The sequence below is a fragment of the Takifugu rubripes genome, chromosome 20 (assembly GCF_901000725.2).
Source record: "Takifugu rubripes chromosome 20, fTakRub1.2, whole genome shotgun sequence".
Taxonomy (NCBI): Eukaryota; Metazoa; Chordata; class Actinopteri; order Tetraodontiformes; family Tetraodontidae; genus Takifugu; species Takifugu rubripes.
The window spans coordinates 9,534,653-9,555,247 of NC_042304.1; the positions used below are offsets into that span (position 1 = coordinate 9,534,653).

The 20,595-nt window shown below is 50.8% G+C and overlaps 1 protein-coding gene across 2 annotated transcripts in view; it reads left to right on the forward strand.

Annotated features, from left to right (window-relative positions):
• Positions 1–20,595, forward strand: part of insrb (insulin receptor b) — a 41,548-nt gene that overhangs the window by 1,519 nt on the left and 19,434 nt on the right. For both annotated transcript variants that reach the window (XM_029827752.1, XM_011614866.2), the window contains exon 2: positions 12,100–12,648. In XM_029827752.1, coding sequence (XP_029683612.1) covers positions 12,100–12,648 — 549 coding nt within the window. The remainder of the gene's footprint in view (positions 1–12,099; positions 12,649–20,595) is intronic.

The window sequence follows — 20,595 nt, forward strand, 5'->3', positions numbered from 1 at the left end:
TCTGAAGAGATCTTACCCAGATATTTTATTCCTTAATTTAAAAAAAAACCACATTCTAAACACGGGGACTCTCCTCCTCCTTCGGCGCATGCGTAAAAGAGTCTCATCCAAGGGTTTGATATTTCAGCCGTCGCATGTGCGCGCTCGCTAATACTCGATCCCCCCCCCCCCCCCGTGGAGCGGCCGTTTCGGTATTTCCCCGCCTCTTGTCCCACTAAGGTCGGTGTTCTGAGCGGCCCAGCCACCGGGGCCCACACTGGCTGGCCGCGGCCGGGAGAGCGCGCTCTGCGGCGGCGGCGGGGGCTGGATCGTCCCCGGGAGCGCGGCGCGGCCTGTGATGGCGACACAACGCAGCCCGCACGTAAACAAACAGGCTGCAGACGGTCCAGAGCCGGAGGATTAGCCTACTTTGCTGTTCAGCGCCACATCTGAACAGCGAGGACTCCCTCCTCCTCACGTCCGCCTGTTGCATCGACGAAAACGTGTTTTTTGTTGTTGTTGTTGTCGTTGTTGAGATTAAACTCTGCATTAAAGCGCGCAGCCCAAACGGCGGCGCGACGCGTCTCCAGAGATAAAGATCCTGGTGTAAAACGACCTCGCCTTTAAATGTCAACCATTGCTGTTGCCTTTAAGCAGCCTCCGGGGAGACAAACATAGCATCTTTAATATTACATTCTGTAGTGTTGCGTTCATACATGTCGATGAAGCCACTAACACCCCCCCCGAGCTGCCAGTGTTGCCAAAGCTTAAAATGTGACTCCTCTGAGTTGAGGTGTTGCGGCTGCTTCACACAGGCCGACCGAGCAGAGGCCTCTGAAGGGGGCTGCTGCTATCCCTCCGCTCCCTCCAGGACGTGAGGTACACGCACGTCTCTGGCTGCTACGCGTCTGGGACCCACCAGATTCCCTGGGAGGCAGCCATGTTCGCCACTCGTTTGGTCTGTGAACCCCCCCCCCCCCCCCCCCCCCCCCGAGCGGGGCGGCCATTGTGGCGATGGAGAGCAACCAAAGGACTCTGGGGCGTTTGGTCCCGGATCCTCGTGCTGCAGACGGTCCAGAGCCGGAGGATTAGCCTACTTTGCTGTTCAGCGCCACATCTGAACAGCGAGGACTCCCTCCTCCTCACGTCCCCCTGTTGCATTGACGAAAACGTGTTTTTTGTTGTTGTTGTTGTTGTTGAGATTAAACTCTGCATTAAAGCGCGTAGCCCAAACGGCGGCGCGACGCGTCTCCAGAGATAAAGATCCTGGTGTAAAACGACCTCGCCTTTAAATGTCAACCATTGCTGTTGCCTTTAAGCAGCCTCCGGGGAGACAAACATAGCATCTTTAATGTTACATTCTGTAGTGTTGCGTTCATACATGTCGATGAAGCCACTAACACCCCCCCCCCCCCCCGAGCTGCCAGTGTTGCCAAAGCTTAAAATGTGACTCCTCTGAGTTGAGGTGTTGCGGCTGCTTCACACAGGCCGACCGAGCAGAGGCCTCTGAAGGGGGCTGCTGCTATCCCTCCGCTCCCTCCAGGACGTGAGGTACACGCACGTCTCTGGCTGCTACGCGTCTGGGACCCACCAGATTCCCTGGGAGGCAGCCATGTTCGCCACTCGTTCGGTCTGTGCACCCCCCCCCCCCCCCGAGCGGGGCGGCCATTGTGGCGATGGAGAGCAACCAAAGGACTCTGGGGCGTTTGGTCCCGGATCCTCGTGCTGCGTGACGTCCAGAGGAAGCTGCATCCACACATAAACGGCGCTTCGGCCGGCGAGCTGCCGACGGCGTGCTGGAGATGGCGAGGTGTTTTTTCCTCAAATTTGGGAGGGGGGGGGTTAGTCGTGGTTATCAGAAGAGAGGATTGTGGAGGAACTGCTGAGCTGTATCCTGGTCTAAACTGCACAAAGAAAGACAAAACAAGTTGTGCAACCAGGAGCCTTGCCCCCCCCCCCCCCCCCGGTTCCTCTTGGGCTTGTAAGCACAGCTCTCTTGGAAACTGGTGGCGTGCATGTGTGCACGCATGTGCTGTTATGTACGCCTTCCCCGGCCTGCTTACGCCACCTGTGTCACACAGAGAGGGTTTAACTCCGGCTCTTTCGATAAGAGTCGGGGTGTGTGTGTGTGTGTGTGTGTGTGTGTGTGTGTCTGCAGGGCGCCGTTCATCGGCGCGCTCGGGAATTTTCTGACAATGCCGTGGAATGTGTTTGTAGTGGAGCACGTCATCGGGGGGGGGGCGGGGGGGGTCTGCATGTGTCTGCGTGTCCGTCACATCGGTGTGTACCCCAGCCACCCTCTGCTGACCTGCTGACCTCGCCTCTGAGCTCCTGACCTGACTCCATCATTATTTTATCCAGGTTGCCCTTATGCCAGTCATTTAATGTTGCCCGATACAGCCCGACTGCTGATTGCCATCATTTCAGAGCCTGCAGACAGTGGGGGTGGGGGGGGGGGGGTTCATGCACCGAGGGGCTTCCAGCTGCGTGTTGCTTTTTGAGCGTTAGCCAGGAAGACAATATATACAGTGCAGCAAACGGAGGCTTCCTCCTCTGCGTTTATCAGCCAAGCGCCCTTTACGGCTCGTTTGGGCCCAAGTATTCCTACGAGATGGAGGAGAAGCCGACCTTTAATCCCGGTAATCTGCTTCTTCCACACAGCAAACCGATATATTCCCATCAAAAGGGAGAAATTCAGCGCATTAGCCTTTAGCTTCCCCGCGTCCGCTTAATAGAATCGCCGCAGCTCTCGGAGCGAGAAGGAGCGTTCTCGTGTAGCATAATTCAGCCCAAAGCCGTCGGACGGAGCTCTTCACCACGGTTGGGAGGACATAGATCGTCGAAGCACCTCGAACACGCGGCAGCAGAAACATCGGCTTAATGAGGGGTCGTGGGATAATCAACTGCCTTTACACAGTTACCGCGGTGCTTGTTTTTAAAGGCTCTGTGGTGTGAGCGGCACAGCGGGGGGGGGGGGGGGCAGTTGCATTACATTCAAGCCGCCGTGTTGTTTTATAGCACCCAACTCCAGCTTCAATCACACCTGTGGGCCAGTGTTCAAAAGTAAGGGGGCTTTGTTGTGTGTGTGGAGGGGGGGGGCAGCATTGCGTAATCTCTAATTTAGGGGAACGCAGGGGAGTTCTTGTTTTAGTTCTCTCCGACTGTATTTCCTCGATAGAGGCCCGTGTTTTGTTTTTGAGCGCGAACCCTCTTCTCACCGCACAGAAATGTAGCTGGGTTTGGCTCGGCTGTGTGGGGGGGTGGGATTAGAGGGAGGGGGGGGGGGTCATCCCACACACAGAGCCGTTACACCGTGTAGCAACGGTCTGATGACGGCCCTCCTCGCTGTTGCGACATGGCCTATTTTAGCCAGCGTGGGACAGCCTGTGGAGCTGCTGATCCTGGTGGGGGACAGAAAGCAGCGCCGGGGCCGTTTCATGCGTGTAGATTAGAAGCGTTCTTCAGCCGAGCGGGTCTGTTTTCACCCGTTTCCTGGACATCGCAGCCAACTCACTCGTCCACGGCGGTAATCACAACACGCCGGCTGAGGCTCCAGCCGCAGACACGAGTTGAAATCCCGTAAAGTTAATAAACTTCCACGCCGCCGTGCTCCAATAGCCTGTCACATACTGATCTACAGGAGATCTACAGCGTCATAAACAACGTAGGAGCCATAATGGCTCCTACGCTGCCTTGTTTGCCTTCATGTTCGGGGGTGAGGGAGTTCACCCTCTTCCACTGATTTGTTTTTCTTCCACTCTGCACAGCCTGTGGACCTGCCTGAACACACACACACACACACACACACACACACACACACACACACCTGCTAATCTTCCCATGTACAGGGTGGGAAAGCCTCCTGTTTCCAGCCTCTCAGAGGTGTGAGCGGCATCCATTTGACACCTCTCCCCCCTCTTTATTTTTTGGTTTCCCTCCTCTCATTAGGCCCGTCTGGAGCGAACCATCGCGAGCGACGCTGCGCACGTGCACCTGCAGCGCTCGGTCACACGGAGCTTCACGATTATGTTGTGTTTTCTGCACCGTGTGGCCTTTTTATGAGCAGTCACGCTTGTGTGTGTAACGTGTTCGGTCGTGGCAGGGGCGTGCATTTGTGTGTGTGTGTGTGGGGGGGGGGGGTGCTCTGTTTTTGTCCTGATCAACTGGCTGAGATGGGTTTCTATGGTGACAGCACTTTCTGTGCTCACAGTGGGATACAGAGCTTCCCTCCCTTCTCAGAACGCACCTCAGCATATCTGCATTAAGGCCTTATACACACTCACCGATGCACAAGGGAACGGGAAGGACGCTTGTTGGGACACAGTCGTCGTGTAACACGTTCTGATCCGACCTCGCAGCACAGCCCGTGTCTAAACGCTGCTTTTGTGTCAAAGCGACATCCAGAATTCAAGCTTCCTCATTATTTTTTTTTAACAACAAAAGCCGCAGTTAAAAAGAAAACAAACAAAGGAAACCATCAAAACAAACCGGCGTCTAATCGGGCGAGCGTGCAAACCGAGCGTCCACCCGAGAACTTTATGCTCGCTTTATCACCGCCGTTGACTTCAAATCGCCAAATCGCGCTGCTTTTTATATTTAGCACGGCGGATCCTCTCGTCCAACGTTTGCAGGCTCCGTGGGCGTTTGCTCGTTTCCCGTCGACATCAGGCACCGCCCCTCATCTTCCTCTCTGTGCTTGTCCGCTGTGGGAGTGAAAACAAAGCGTCTGAGTCGAGACGCACGCATCTGTTATGGTAAAACACGAAGCGGTCGGGTCGGATCTGCCGTGGCTGTTGACGCCCGCTGGCTCGCGCGTCACATGACAGCTGCTGCTGCAGCCGCCTTTAACTGGTCTTTTATGATTAGCTCCGTGAGGGGAACGGGACAAACCGGAATGAAAGCTGACCCTTGATCTGGGGATGACCCGTGATTTATGGAGACCCCGGACAGAGTTAGCTTATTAGTCCGTGTCATGCTAACTTAATTTACTTATATTTGTGGTCCCCCCCCCTCCCCCTCCTCGAACCTCCACTCCAGGAACCCAGCAGCTACCAGCCAGCACTCTGTTGGCCACGGGCCCCGTTTGAACATCTATGTGACGTCAGTATTCCGTCCATGCCGGTTATCGCCAGTCCTCGTGACGCTGCAAACACGCCTTTTGTAGAAAAACAAATATTTGTCCGCTATCAAAAAAAAAAAAAAAAAACCTTGACTGTTTGTGGGTCAGGTGACGTTCAATGTACTTTGCTGCCTCGTGTGTAATGTCATCACGTCAATAAGAGGTGCGCTGTGTATATTCTCCAATGCCTTGTTTGTGTTAAAGCCCGAGGTTTGACAAAGTCTGTAAACTGATACCGCACTTTTCTCCTGCGAGTGTTTGTCGGGCGACTTGTTCGGCGAGCCACGGTTGCAGAGTGAAACGAGCGCTCCCGCTCGCACGTCTGCCGACCAGAATCCCGGCGTCGGCGTTTAAAGCCTTTTTCTTTTGTGGAGCGTCTTTATTTACCTGCTAGCGTCACACTGTGATGTGATAAATCCAAGTGACATTCCTTGGAATTAATTAAAACCCCAAGGGTGGGTGTGTGTGTGTGTGTGTGTGTGTGTGTGTGTGTGTGTGGCATGGACGAACAGTGTTTAATTTAGGTTTTATGGAATGAACTGAAGCTGTGGGTCTAAGCAATGGAAACGGTAGAGGGAGGGAGAGATATGGAAAGAGGGGCATGGAAAGGTTTTGTGTGTGTGTGTGTGTGTGTGTGTTTCTTGTGCAGCAGCCAGTGAGGGCCGGTGGTCTAAGAGCACAGACAAACAGTCCATTAAACTGACCTGGCCTCTCTTCTCTCCATCCCTCACTCCTCCCCTTCGCTGCTCCTTCTTTTCCATTCCGGCCCGGCAGCTCTCCCACCCGGCGCCTCTCCCCACTAGCTCCTCAACACCTTCCTTCCCCATTGTTCACACGCAGACTTCAAATATACGTTTTCACGTCAGAATTCCCTCCATTTTTCTTACTTTTATTAAACGTGGCGCATCAAATCGATGGGATTTGCTGTGGTTGAGACGCTCCCACTCATCTAGTTATCACACAGGGAATAATACCGATGCTACAGGACAGAACACCTCCGGAGAGTTGGGAAGAACCATTTTACTAGACGGAGGCATTTCAACTTTTATCCCATCCCTGGATGCCACGTTGAATTATTGAACGCGCCCACCGTGGTGACCCCATCCTCACCACAGCGGCGCGAGTCCACCGTGCGCGTCCGCTCGCAAACACGTTTCAGCTTCATCCCTGAAGCGGCTCTGCAGGAAACACGTGGCTGTGTTTGACAGCAGCCGCATCAGGATGAAGGAACTCCTCCCCAGCGCAGCCTCGGAGTGGTAGCTGCCTAGCGGTCCTGTGTAGGAAGATGTGAGGTGTGGAAGTAGAAAGGACGGCGCGTTGCCTGGTGGGGCCGTAAGGAGAGCGTGTGGATCTGGTCTGTGGGCCGCAGCGCCGGCGGGGCCGAGCCCTACAGCTGCTGCCATGTGGCTGCGAGTGGAGCCCCGGCTGCCTCCGTCTCAGTCCAACACTCACCACACCAAGACGCCGCGCTCGCTAACGTGGGAAGATGAAAAGGAGCGTCAGATGTTTGGCGTATTACTCATTTCCCGTGTGTGTTTCAGTCTGTCTTGCGCTGCGTTTGGCTCCGTCTGGAGCGGAGTCGATAACCAGCTCTTGTCTCATCGTCTTCTGTCTCTTCCCGAACGTTTTGACTATGTCAGGAATGCTTCCCCCCCCCCAACACGCTTTTTTATTTCTTCGCAGCACCACCTGGTTTAGCTGTGCAGCGAGGCGTGGCGCAGATTTTTCAGATTTTCTGTCCTTCCCAGCTGTCCAGATATCGCCTGTGCCGGCTGCTCCTGCAGATTATGACGTTCCGCGTGTCAGAACCATGTAATGGGTCCGCGAGATGGTGGAAGTAGATTTTCCAATTAGCGGGTTTGCATTTTGTAAATTCTTGCATGTGGCTTTAAAGGTTAAAGTGCTGCTCTGCTGCAGGGTCATGTGAGGCAGGGGGAAGAAGGCAGAGAACAGGGCTGAAGGAATGCGGAAACTGAGAGAGGCCTCTGCCTCAGTTAGCTAGCTGTATGGGATCAATGTACTTTGGTAGGCAACATTGTTTTTTATGTTATTTGAAGGTGAAAAACGATTGTTTTTATTTACGAGTGTTGTTGCAAAGTTGTGTGCAGATGTCAGCGGTGTTGGGATTCTCCTTCGTTATGGGGGTTAGCTATGCAGCAGCAGCTGGCAGAGGTTTTAGCAGTGGCGAGTGTGTCCAGGAGTGGCTGGATGGTGACGTGAGGAGGAAAGTCGCCCTTCAGCAATGGCCTCTCGGCTGTGGTCCGGACCGAACACTTCACCCGAACAAAGCTCAAAGATGCTTCCCTCAACAGACCGCAGCGTGTTGATGATTCTCGGGTCTTTACACTCTTAAAAAGGGTTTTTCTGGAACAACAAACACCGACCTCTGTACTACTGCAAAAAGTAGGGGTTCAATCCTGAGCCCCTGAACATGGATGGTAAAAATCCCCCATGTAGACGTTTCTGATTTCTGATAGCAACCCTGGTTCGCTCTGTGCCGGGGTCGTCCCTCATTTCTAGCCCAGCTTTAGGCGGCAGGTCACGTGCACTCCTTCTCTTTCTGTAACACGTTATTAGAGTTACGGGTCCTATTGGTGGCTCCCTTAATCTGTCTCCATACAGCCCCTGAATGTGTGAACGCATACCTGCTAGATTAGAGCCTTTCTCCCAGGTTTGGCAACACTAAACTCTGTTTGCAGTTGTGTAAATGACATCAGTCTGGATGTCTTTCAGAATAGGGGCACTGACCTGGTTGTTGTGTGCATGTAAACACAGTGTAAGACGGCGACAAACACGGCCGTGCACGTATCCCGCTCCTGTTCTCCCCCCTTTCAAGGTCAGACCAGCCCCTCTTTTCAGCTCAGCTCACCCTTGGTTTACGTGGCGACCCTCCCCGCCTGCACTTGGATAAATACTTTTGTCACCTTTTCATCAGCGCCAGACGGCAGTGATTAGTCGAGGTGAGGCCAGATCGCCAGGGTGATCTGAGCCCGGCCTCGGTCTTCTCTCAGCCAGGCATGTGACTCTGTCAGGGGACCTGCATGTTGCTCCTTTCTGCCCTCTCAATCTGCCACCGCCTGGCGCTGTGCCACGGCCGTAACAGGACCCAGTATTGTGTATAAATAGTGTAAGCCAGCTCTTCATCATGCTTTTCAATAGGAGGTTGAGGGAACAGCTGCTCAAACCTTGCGCTCCCCTTTTCCTGTCCAGTTTCCCTTCCCGCGCACGTCGGGTTGGCTCATCGCGTTCCTTTTCGCTGCCAACCGAAGATTTCTTTTTTTTTAAAAGTGTTACCTGTGCGCTTTAATAGCACGCTGGCTCATTTTCACTCTGGAAGCTGCCCCCTCTCTGTCTCTCTGTGGCTCACACGCTGTTATTTTGGCCCTTTGTTTTGGAGCCACAAGTCGGTACACGTAAATCAAAAGGTTCCGCGTGCGTTTTCTCAGCCCGATTCTTCACTGTAGAAGCCGCAGTTTGGCAGCGACCGCTGGGGAGCTGGCTCCACTTCTCAGGACTTTCCACAGTTATACTAACAGACAAATTCTTTTTTTTTCTCCTCTTGACACTGAGGCAATGTATTCTCACTCTCAGCAGCTTTAATATCAGTAGATCACTTCGCGTTCCAGGCTGGCAGTACAGTTTGTTCTGTGCCTTTAGTGCTTTTCTTGCACCACCGTGTGATTCAATTACCAAAGAAGCCCGAAACTCCGAGACTCACCTGTACTTCTTCAAACCGTCATCGACTTAAATGCATTTATTCATTCAGCGTGGATTTCAAAACACGTTGCTTCATATAGGAAGCTGTAACATTTCCCCTTATAGCATCCAAACGGTTGCATCATATCATGATAACATCTAGTTATACCTTCTTCTTTTTTTAAACTCTTCCAACGTGACCAGGCGAGAGTGAAGGAAAATTGTGCAATTGATCCGGCCGCTGTCACATGATGTTTGCGTTTTAAGCCCGTTACATTTGCCTGGCACGTTTTTTTCCTCTTATCCTTTCCTTTCTCCATCGTCCTCCTTTCCTTTTTCTAATTCCTGCTGCTAAATTAAGTGTCAAACAATGTGGAAAGGAGGGTGGATGGCCCATATTTCTCCTATATAGAGGTGCACTATAGTACAGTATGTTTCGGTTGGTGGCCTGTTATTCTTTTCTCATCTTGTCCCTAAGACCTCACTCTCTTTCTTCCCATCCCGGCTCATTAGTGGCTGATTGGTGTGTTATTCTAATCGGGAGCTTCTGTGCAGCCAGCGAGAGCATCACGCTCTCTGTTAATGGGTGGTCCACAGTGGGTGGTGGGTCTGCCGAGGGGTCACAGTCATTGTCCCCAGAACTCTCCCAACTAACTGCACACTTACCAGCCCCCTCTCTATGGTGTGATATTTATTCTAAGTATCTTGTGCACCCATTGATGTAGATTTCTGGAGTGTTCTTGTATTTTTCACTGTTGTTTTTAATTGACCAGCAAGAATCAAAGCCCGCCTCCCCCTGTGGGCCTGTGTGTCTGTTGTCAGTCATGTTCCAGGGTTCCATAGTAGCTCTCCATTCATGCAAATGATCGCCAACCGTCCTGAAGGTCCCTTACATCACTCTGCATTGCTCCCAGGGCTTCGGTTACAGTTTCTCCCTGCTCTCACCTTCAATCGGTTCTCTAACCCCGTTTTTTCTTTGTCTTAGGCTACTAACTTGCGCTAAGCTACCGGCTACGTTTACATTTCTAACATACCTGTAGCATCCCAGTTTGCAGGCGAATGTGAGTAAAAGCTCCAGCCCGGCCCTAAAATATCAACATTTCCTTTATTTTTGATCAGCTGTATAAATGAGCGTGAGGAGCGACAGCGGGGCTGCTCCGACTGGTCGTGGCGACGCTGCAGACAGAGAAGCCTCCTAACAGGACAGGATAGAACCTGCCCAGTTCTCTCCCACACCTTCCTTTTTCTGCTTGGTTTCTGCATGCAGCTTTTGCCTCGCCAGCTTTTTAGCTTTCCCAGAAAGCGTCCCCCCCCCCCCTTTTTAAACCACCCGCACCGACGACTCCTTTACAACTAAATGCTGGACTGGTTTGAAAGCTGGAGTACGGTCACAAACCATTTTGGGCCTAAAGATGCCTCTAATAATAAATCCTCCTGCACACAGTGTTTATGTGTGTAACGGAGGAAAAGAAAGCACAGTCCTGTTTAATAACTAGGCTGCCGCTGTCACGGACCACCAAAAACATGGCTCAAACTTGACCTTCCCAGTCTTGTCTTCAGAGGTCGAGTGGTTTCCACATTGATCCACACATCAATAAAGCAACAACCCGCTCTCTGCCTGCCTTGAAGTCGACAGTCGGCCAGATTCTTCCTCAGCCTGCTGATGTTGTTACATAGTGTGTTGTGTTGCACAATAGGTGTCCAGTTAGTGCGGCGGGCTGGCAGCCAGTGGGCCACCTGCAGGCCTTGAAGTGATGTGTCCAGCAGATAAAGACGAAGGGACAGATCGGTGTAAGGTTGCTCTTATCACTGGGAATGCCATCAGCTGCCGCACAAGAGAGGAGCAAACGGGTTGATACAGTTTGTATCTCATTAAGACACTGCCAGCACAGCAACTCTGGCAGGATTTCGTGGCTGTTGTTTCCAAATGCCATTATCTGATGACACGAGTTGACTTCAGCCAACGCTGAGAACGGACACATTTGCTACAGATTTACCGTCCTATCGAGATGGTGAAAGTGTTCCACTGATGTGCTGTTGATCTGAGTTTAAACCCTGATGGTTGACACGCACGCCTCACTAACCATTAACTCCAGGAGATGTTAATGGTTAGCTCGCACCTGAAAATGACTTCAACCATTATCTCCTTTGCAATTACTATATCATTTCTCAGTGTGTTTTTGGAATGTCATGCAGAGGGATTTATCTAAAAGTGAGTCTTCAGGTGACACGTTAGTGGCAAAACTGGCCACAACATTGGAGACACTTAGAGTTTTATAGCCTGATGAGTTTGTGTTTGTATCTCCTTCATTGAGAAGCAGGAGAGCGCGAGCAGGTGATATCATTGCTATTCCAAAGAGGTTATATTCCATTTTCCATATCTCGAGTTTTTCAAGCCAGCCTGATGATAAATCTTAAAAATCGTCCTAAATTGCCTCGAAGCCTCGCGTTAATAATTAGTGCTGTGGAGAAGAGTTTATCCAGAGGAAATTGGACCCCACACAGACCAAACATACCGTTGGCATGTGATTAAATTTAAAGTGTGGTCACGTTGATGTCTTTTCTGTTGGGAATGATTAAAAAAAACAAAACTGAACGTTACCCTTGTATGTAGTGAGTCGTAGCCACAAATACACCTATCTGCCTCAGATTCAGGACTAAAATGGCACAGAAGTCACAATATTAGGCATGATCTGAAACTTGAACTCTGGCGTTGTGTGTGTTCTAGCTCCCAGGGATGAACTAATACCAGGTTAAATAGTTAAGAGCAGCTTTGCAGCAGCACACTTGCAGTGTTCTACTGAAACTCCTAATGAAACTGCTGCGTTCTGCAGTTGAAAACGTTAGAAATAACAGTGGTGTTTCTTCTCAGCAGCAGAATCACACCTTTTCTGTCTGTACATCTAGTTCAGCACCGTCTAATGAATTCCCCCCTCCTCTGAGCTGGATGCACATTTGCTGGTCTGTGCTCGTGTGCAGCAGCTCCCAAAGAATATGAATGAGCGTGGAAAAGCCTTTTGCTCCCGGACGTTATTCCTTTTAATGCCTTAATGTCTGCTTCATTCAAATCAGACGGTGGCGTACACCCGTTCCTCGGTGGAGTAACGCCATCGAGCCAATGAGAAGAGGGGGGGGGGTTATAGTGGGGACGCTGCATGCGGGTCACTTGTAGTTTAAATGTAGAGGAAGCAAATAAGTGAAGTTCTTTTTAGACACAGCCATAAAAATTAAGAAATGAGTTTGTCTGTGCTTGACCTGTTGCATGATCTGCTTTGTAACGCCTGCTTTGTTTTGTGGATTTCCAGTCTGTCAGAGCAAGGACATCCGCAATGATGTGACCAACCTCCAGTCTCTGGAGAACTGCACCATCATCGAAGGCTATCTGAAGATTCTGCTCATGTTTAAGACGAAGCCGGACGACTTTCACGGCCTCACCTACCCGAAGCTGCAGGTGGTGACCGACTACGTGCTGTTGTTCAGGGTCTACGGCCTGGAGACCCTCGGCGACCTCTTCCCCAACCTGACGGTGATCCGTGGAAACAACCTCTTCTTCAACTACGCCCTGGTGCTCTATGAGATGCTCCAGCTGAAGGAGGTGGGCCTCCACAGCCTCATGAACATCACCCGAGGTGCCGTGAGAATCGAGAAGAACCCAGACCTCTGCTACCTGTCCACCTTGGACTGGTCCAAGATCCTGGACTCGGTGGAGGATAATTACATCGTGGCCAATAAGAACGAGAGAGAGTGCGGAGACGTTTGTCCCGGCACCGCCCACGGCCAGACCATCTGCCCGCAGAACACCATCAACGGACACTTCAGGGGACGGTGCTGGTCACAAAACCACTGCCAGAGAAGTAAGTGCTCGTACTCGAGTAGTCGTCATCTCCTGATACTATAACACAGCTCAAATTCAAGTAGCAAATAAATGGAATATTCAGAATAGTGCTTTGGAATGCATCAAAATAGAATGTCTCCTTCATTAGCATTTAATGATGCTCATTATGGATAAAAGATCCGTAAGTATAGACCCCGTAGCTTTTTAACGTTAAGAGACCCACACCAGCGTTTTCAGGTAGGTAAACATCTTTAAAAGATTTTGTTTAAGGTGCGTTAATGAGGACAAACGGTGCAGAGGTCCTGTTTGGTGTAAATGTTCCAGCTTTCCCCTCTTTTGGGTAAACAGGGCGCTGCGGCTCTGCTTTGTGCTGCTGCCAGCTGCCTGTGTGTCGGCCAGTTGGTCAGTCAATCTTTCCTCTGCTACTGTAAACACAGAGAATGGCGTCTATTGTGAGACAGAGAGGACTCTTGGAGAACTCTCGCTGTCTCTCTCACAGACAGAAAAGCAATCACGTCAGTGGACGGCCTTGGCCATGTTTATACCGTATTTTCACGACCAAGAGGCGCACTGTATCAAAAGGCGCAGTCTCAGTTACGGGTGCTATTTCTGTATTTAAAACATACATAAGGCGCACCGTATTATTAGGCGCATGCTGAAACATACAGTAAAAAATGACAACGGAAGTAAAACAGTGAGTTTCGACACATTTATTGAACAAAATATTCATTCTTCCGCCACAAAACCATCAAAGTTTTCATCTTCTGTATCTGAATTAAACAGCTGCACTATTTCAATGTCCAACATCCCGAATTCCTCTTCTTAATCATCTGAATCGGACTCAACGACCGGTTCCGCTTCAGCGTTGATTTTGTGAAAGCTCTTCCAATACATGAAGACGGTATCATAGCCCATGCGTCTACAATCCACCCGCATTGGTGGCATAACTTGCCTGCCGCTGCCCCATAGTCTTTGTGAAGGAGTGTTCGCCTTCCGTCATCCAGCGCTCTGTCCGTTTCCGTGGCAGCCGAGAACCACGGTGAACGACGACTTCTCGTGCCCCGTTGTGCGTATCGCACTGGTGCCTTTTTCTCCACTTTGTGAGTCAAAGGGATGTTAAAAGTCTGAGGGATCTCATCCATGTTGGTGATGTGGCTGGGCGCGGTTATCTTGTCGTGGCAGTAGGTGCGGAAAATGGCCGCCCTCTCCTGGTTAGGGTTAGGGAAGATGGCCGCCCTCTCCTGGTTAGGGTTAGGGAAGATGGCCACCCTCTCCTGGTTAGGGTTAGGGAAGATGGCCGCCCTCTCCTGGTTAGGGTTAGGGAAGATGGCCGCCCTCTCCTGGTTAGGGTTAGGGAAGATGGCCGCCCTCTCCTGGTTAGGGTTAGGGAAGATGGCCACCCTCTCCTGGTTAGGGTTAGGGAAGATGGCCGCCCTCTCCTGGTTAGGGTTAGGGAAGATGGCCGCCCTCTCCTGGTTAGGGTTAGGGAAGATGGCCGCCCTCTCCTGGTTAGGGTTAGGGAAGATGGCCACCCTCTCCTGGTTAGGGTTAGGGAAGATGGCCGCCCTCTCCTGGTTAGGGTTAGGGAAGATGGCCGCCCTCTCCTGGTTAGGGTTTGGGTTAGGGAAGATGGCCGCCCTCTCCTGGTTAGGGTTAGGGTTAGGGAAGATGGCCGCCCTCTCCTGGTTAGGGTTAGGGAAGATGGCCGCCCTCTCCTGGTTAGGGTTAGGGAAGATGGCCACCCTCTCCTGGTTAGGGTTAGGGAAGATGGCCGCCCCTCTCCTGGTTAGGGTTAGGGAAGATGGCCGCCCTCTCCTGGTTAGGGTTTGGGTTAGGGAAGATGGCCGCCCTCTCCTGGTTAGGGTTAGGGTTAGGGAAGATGGCCGCCCTCTCCTGGTTAGGGTTAGGGAAGATGGCCGCCCTCTCCTGGTTAGGGTTAGGGAAGATGGCCACCCTCTCCTGGTTAGGGTTAGGGAAGATGGCCGCCCTCTCCTGGTTAGGGTTAGGGAAGATGGCCACCCTCTCCTGGTTAGGGTTAGGGAAGATGGCCACCCTCTCCTGGTTAGGGTTAGGGAAGATGGCCGCCCTCTCCAATGTTGCCTACCAAAGTAATCCGCGGGTAGCCGCTGCGCAACAGTTGTCCTCGCACGTATCGAGAGATGCCGCCTCCTCATAAAGCGAAAACACTAAGATTGCTTGATTGCCATTTTCAGCCGCATATTCGATGGCCTGCAGTTTAAAGTAAGCCTCATTCATACGCGTCTTGCTTGACCGGCGCCATTTTAGGGGATCCTTACGTGTAGGTGTGCCGCTAATCGATGGGCGGAGCGTTTACTGCAGTGCACCCACCAAAGGCGCACAGCAGATTTTGGAACTCGGTCCACACACAAGGCGCACCGTCGATTTTTGAGATAATCTCAGTGTTTTAGGTGCGCCTTATAGTCGTGAAAATACGGCACTCAACATGGACTAATGCAGCAGCCGTGTAACGTTGGCTGCTGCGTGGTTTTTCTGTTTTTTTTTAGGAGGTCTCCCTGCAGGGAAAATAAAACATGACATGTCTCTGTTTGGGTTTCTGCCTCCAGCTCTGCCCATATTACGTTGAAGGGTCGGCCTTGATAGAGTGGACAACATTTACAGCTTTTCTGTTTATAGAAACGTAGAAATGAGCCGGCCTCCCGACCTGTATCGCCCCTGCCGTGCCGAGACCATGGGAACAGGTTTGACCGTGTGACAGGGGCGAGTTGAGCCGTACGTCAGCCGTTTCTAGAGCGTGATGCAATGGCTGCGAGCTGCACAAACATTTACACATACGTGTACAGTATGTGTAAATGTTTGTGCGTTTGATGTACGTGTACTTTAGTGCCATTCTCCTATGGGTCCAAAGCCACAGCTTCACATTCCCACACACTCTCATGCCACCAGGTTATCCATGAACGCCCGGCTTTAGGTTAGTTATAGCGCCATATTTCCCCTCACGCACTTGAACCTGGAGAGAGAACCTGTTTTTCTCTGGGGGTTACACGGCAACACACAGTTTAACACGTGCTGGGTGGCGCTGTGCGTCCAGGGGCCTCTGTGAATAAAAAGTTAACAAACACACGTGTCGTATCGGAGCACATTAGATGGAGCATTAAAGTGCGAGTGGAAACTGGGGGGTTGTGTTTGTTGCGTGTTTATTGGGTTCCAGCCGCCTGAGGAAAGAGCCAAGGGAGAGCTTGTTTTCCTGTGATCATACACGTGTTTCTAGAATGCAGGAATACCACCGTGTGTGTGTGTGTGTGTGCATACATTCTTTATATGTACACGGTCATGTCATGTTTAATGATGCTGCAGCCCTTACTAATTCATGGTTGAGCCAAACTGCCAGGAAATCTAGGAAGTCCCTCTTGTAAAGTCCTGACTTATCTCAGGCACATAGTTAATAATTCTGTGCATGTCATATGTTGTGTAGTTATTCCAGTTTTTATTTGTAGATCTCGACGTATGTGTAATGTGCACATATGAGAGCGAACGGCAGCTAACGCTCTATGTGGTGTCTCGATAAGAGGCTGCGTTAGCGAGGCAGCGTGTTAGCGTGTTCAGCCTCACAGCACCGCTAGTGCTGTGCTTGCACAACTCGCACACAAAAACACACACCAGCAGGACCACAGCAAGCTTTTCGGGTCAAAGTTCACCCTGCTGCGCCTAAGTACTTTGTTGTTTGCGTCAATTGTTTAGACACACACACACACACACACACACACCCCAGCCCACCTACCATCAAAGGCAACAGAGAAAAGTCCATGGAGTGTACCACTTTTCTAACAGGTTAAATCTGCTCTGGCTAATCTAAATGGGTCAGTCTGTATCACTCCTGCTGTCTGGCCCTCTTGTTGAAGACAAATATACTTGATCTCAATCTTATTTTTATTTGTGAAATATGTAATAGACCTTTTAAAAAAAAAAAAAGAAAATTTGACTGGGGTCTAAGTACCTCATTACTCTGATCCAATGACGTTGTGATGGACAGTTTACTGCCATCTGATGGGAGAAAGGAGCATGAGACCTAATCCTTTACTTCCTCCCTGACCGGAATAACCCGAGCTTGTTTTACACTTGGAGAAGTACCTTCAGGATGACGGGATGGTGCTGCAACGTGTTGTGATCCCGATGCAGCTCTGTCCCGCATTGATCGATGCCTGCATGCACCCAAAAACAGGAGTGCATGAGCAGAAACAGATGGAGAAGACAGTTGGGGCTATTGTGCTCACGTGTTTTCTCCGGCGTAAGCCAGCATCCTTGTTAACAAGTCCAAATTAACTTTGACGAGTTGGCATGGGCGCGCGTGTTTATACGCAGCCTTTCCCTCCACCCACCCTGCCCGTGCTGCTGCTGCTGCTGCAGGCGGGGAGCGTGATCCCGGCACCCCGGGGGATCTGGAAAACACTCCCTCTCCTGCAGCTCATGAATGAACCAGCACTACCGCATCCAAGCCGCGGTTTACACACACGCCGCTGTTTGTAAAGATGTAAACAGACTATACCGTGGGTACTTCTGTCCCGCTGCTTTGCGTCAAGTCGGTTTTTTTCCGTCTTCTTTTTGAAAAACACAGGTTCTACCCTGATATCAGGACAAGGGGAGAGAAGGATAAGTGATTCCTCCGTGCGTGGTTGGTTCTGTGTGTTTTCTCTGTCGTGTGTGTGTGTGTGTGTGTGTGTGTGTGTGTATTGTAGCTGCAGCATGAGCTGTCTAAATGGACTTCCTCATTGCTTCCTGGCTTTGTCCAAAGCACTTCCTACTGCCAAGTTGTAGAACCGGGCCCTGGGGAACGGCTGATGGATGAAGAGAGTGAAGTGTAGAGGATATTATTTACATGCTGGGGGGAAAAATATGGATTACAGCTGTCTGGATCCGCAGCCCTGTGACAGAAATACCAAGCTCCGTCAGTGCCGCAAACGCTGATTTCATTAATCATCCCGTGAGCCTCTAGCAAAAATGTAATCCCCAGTCGTGAGCCAGTGTAGTCGGAAATTAGCAGAGACAAGAGGTGAAGTTTAAAGATCGCACAGCGTGTGTGAGGCAGGAAAATATTACCCTCCTCCCGCATGGAACGGAGGGTTGTTTTTCAGGTATTTGGCCAGATCAGGTGGCCTCCTGCTTCCAGTCATGACACCGAGCCCACAAAGCCTCGAGAGAGTGTTCGGGTCCGTTGGTATTACCACGATTAGGAAGGTGTGTGTACGTCCATGCAGGACCGCAGAGCCGTGAGGTGTTACAGTGGCTCTGCTGTCAGGGTGGGACAAGTCGTGTGGACATTTAAAATTCCCAGGAATTCTGTCATTACGCCACCTTAGAAAACGCAGCCTTTCCCGCAGTTAAATAATTTGCCGCAGTGGTTGAGCTGTGGCTTCGGTTCTCGTATCTAACGTTCACTCGCACGTCTTCTGCTTGCCGTTAGCACGCGGGTCAGGCGAGGACGGACAGAAGGAGTTATTGAAGATTACATTCGTCTCCGATTCAGCGCTGGGAATCGTCACATTTCCGAAGTCACTCTTCCTGCACGAACCTTTTTCTCACGTGACCTTCCGATCATTGAAGTGCCTTCCAAACCCAATTCTTCCACGTGGTAGCGTTCATTCCCAATCATCTTCCTGTCATGTTAAAAACCAGTTAATGTGTCTCTCTTAGTCCCAAAAAAGAGCTGTTGACCTCACAGGAGCGCCGCCCTGCGCAGAATCTGTTAAATGTCCGGGAAAAGAGCAGCATTCCCAGTAAACGGGAGCGTTGATGAGCGCTCCTCCTCTGTGACCTCTGTCTATTTAAGGCAATCCCTGCGACGCTAGGTGGGCAGAGGGCGATGTTGGGCAAATACTGCTGAGCATTATTGGGAGAATGTGACCCTGAGCTGAACCCCTGAGGTCAGAGGTCAGCTGGTTAGAGGCTCCAGGGGAGGCAGAACCCAGCAGGAGTGCTGGGACACAGACACACATTCCAACCTCAACACCTACGTGGAGAGGGGTGTGTGTGTGTGTCCTCCATGTTTCTCCTGACCTTATTGTGTAATATGTTTATTGTTGTTGAAGGACGCCTTTTTGAATCTGAATTTCCAGGGAATTACGCCAATTTCCTGTGACACCAAAGCAAACTATAAAACATCGGCCTTCCGTTGTCTTGTGGATAGCTGGAGTGGTGCTATTTAAATTATGGAATAACTGCAGTTAATCATTCCTCCGAGAGGGTTCGCGTATCTTCCTGTGTGGGCAGAATCTGTGAAAACCTCCTAACGGCCGGACCAAAGGGAACACATGCTTTCTTCTTCTTTTTTTTTAATCCATTCCTTTTCCTGGGTCTTTCCGTTGCTCCACCTAATGGGAAAGATCCTCCCTCCGCTCTCCCCTCTACTCTCTCCTTTCTGTCCCTCTGTTCTTTTGCTTTGTGTGCTCTCCCTCTCTCCCCCACTTCTTTCCTCTTGCACGCTGTGGTATGCAGACATGCAGGAATTTAGGCCTCAAAATGATAGACCAAACTTGTCAGTTCTGGCTCCTGTTACTAAAGATGGCCGCCTCGCCACTGTGCTCGCCTGCCATTGGTGAACGCCTGAGTTACGCTCTGCGTGATTGGTGTTTTCGTGTTCGTCCGCGCCACTTTTTAAAAAAAAATCTTCTTCGTGGGGCAGTTTGTGTTTGTGCCGGCAGTTGAGGGAGCACATCTCTTCTGTCCCGCGTCGTTGGTGGATGCATTATTGCTCGCTGCTCTGTACCTCTTCTATTAAATGTGCTTTGCATCAATTCGCCTAGTTTGAAATATTGGATAAAAACCGATATAATATAAAGAAATACAATATTAAAAGCTTTCGTTCTTTACCAAAACACATGCCCTTCTCATATTTGCACCCTCTGAGCACCCGTAGCTCAGCCTTAAAATAAACCATGAGCTAGCGAGCCCCCCTCTTACGACTCCTGTTTGTGTCACCAGGCAGAATGACGTCCAGGCCAGCTAATATTTAGCATGCCTTGGCCGCTGCCTCCTCTCTCCAGTGTCTCCTGTTCCAGGCCCTGTGATGGCATTGTTGCAACTAAATAAGGTCGTGCTGCTGCGCTCCGCTCCGCTCGCGGCCTGTCAGCCAACCGCACTGCGCTCTCCTGTGGCTTTCACACACACTCGCATTCACTTGATACACACGGCTCTGGGAACCGTTGACTGCTCGCGCCTGATAAACTGCGGCGCACCTGCGCGCGATCGTCTTTGCATTTACGCCTTTGTGTCTCGGCTTCCCTTGAGAAATTTTGCCGTCATGTGACGCTCATTTTCCTGTTTTAGATTGGCAGCGTGCCAATGTCAGACTCAACACTACTCTAAATTAGTTTAATAAGATCAGCTTCAACCCGCATGTGACCCAGTTGTAATGACCAGCAATCACGCTCGTTAGCAGACACATGACATCGACACCATCTAGCAACAGAACCGCTAACCTGGCTAACAAACGCTCATTCTGTGCGATTAACTCGGGAATGTACTTTCTAGCTGAAACATGCTGTTTGTCCACAGGTGTGTGACTGATCAGGTGTAATGTAGTAGTAATGCGAGGTTAGCAGTGCTACGATATACATGACACGTGTCTGATTTCTCCGGTTGTCGCTGAGTTTTTAACCAGCAAGCATCACAAAAGATGCAGTTAAACTATTTCATCCACTTATTACGCAACATCCCGCTGTCCTCTGTAGGAATGTCAAAGATCATATCGACTAAAAACGGGATTTTTCATCATCGACTGTCATCGGCAATAGCATCGCCTGGCAACGCTAAATTTGACTTGAGAAGACACACTGGGAGATAACGGAAAAGGACAAAGGCCTCCAAGAACGCACCAAATGAATGTTTTCAGTGGTAACAATCGAGTTATTGTGTGCGTCCATTGCCATGATGGCAGGAAATCTGTGAATGTATTCAGATAGCAGCTTGGATGACAAACCCAAGCTCCCTG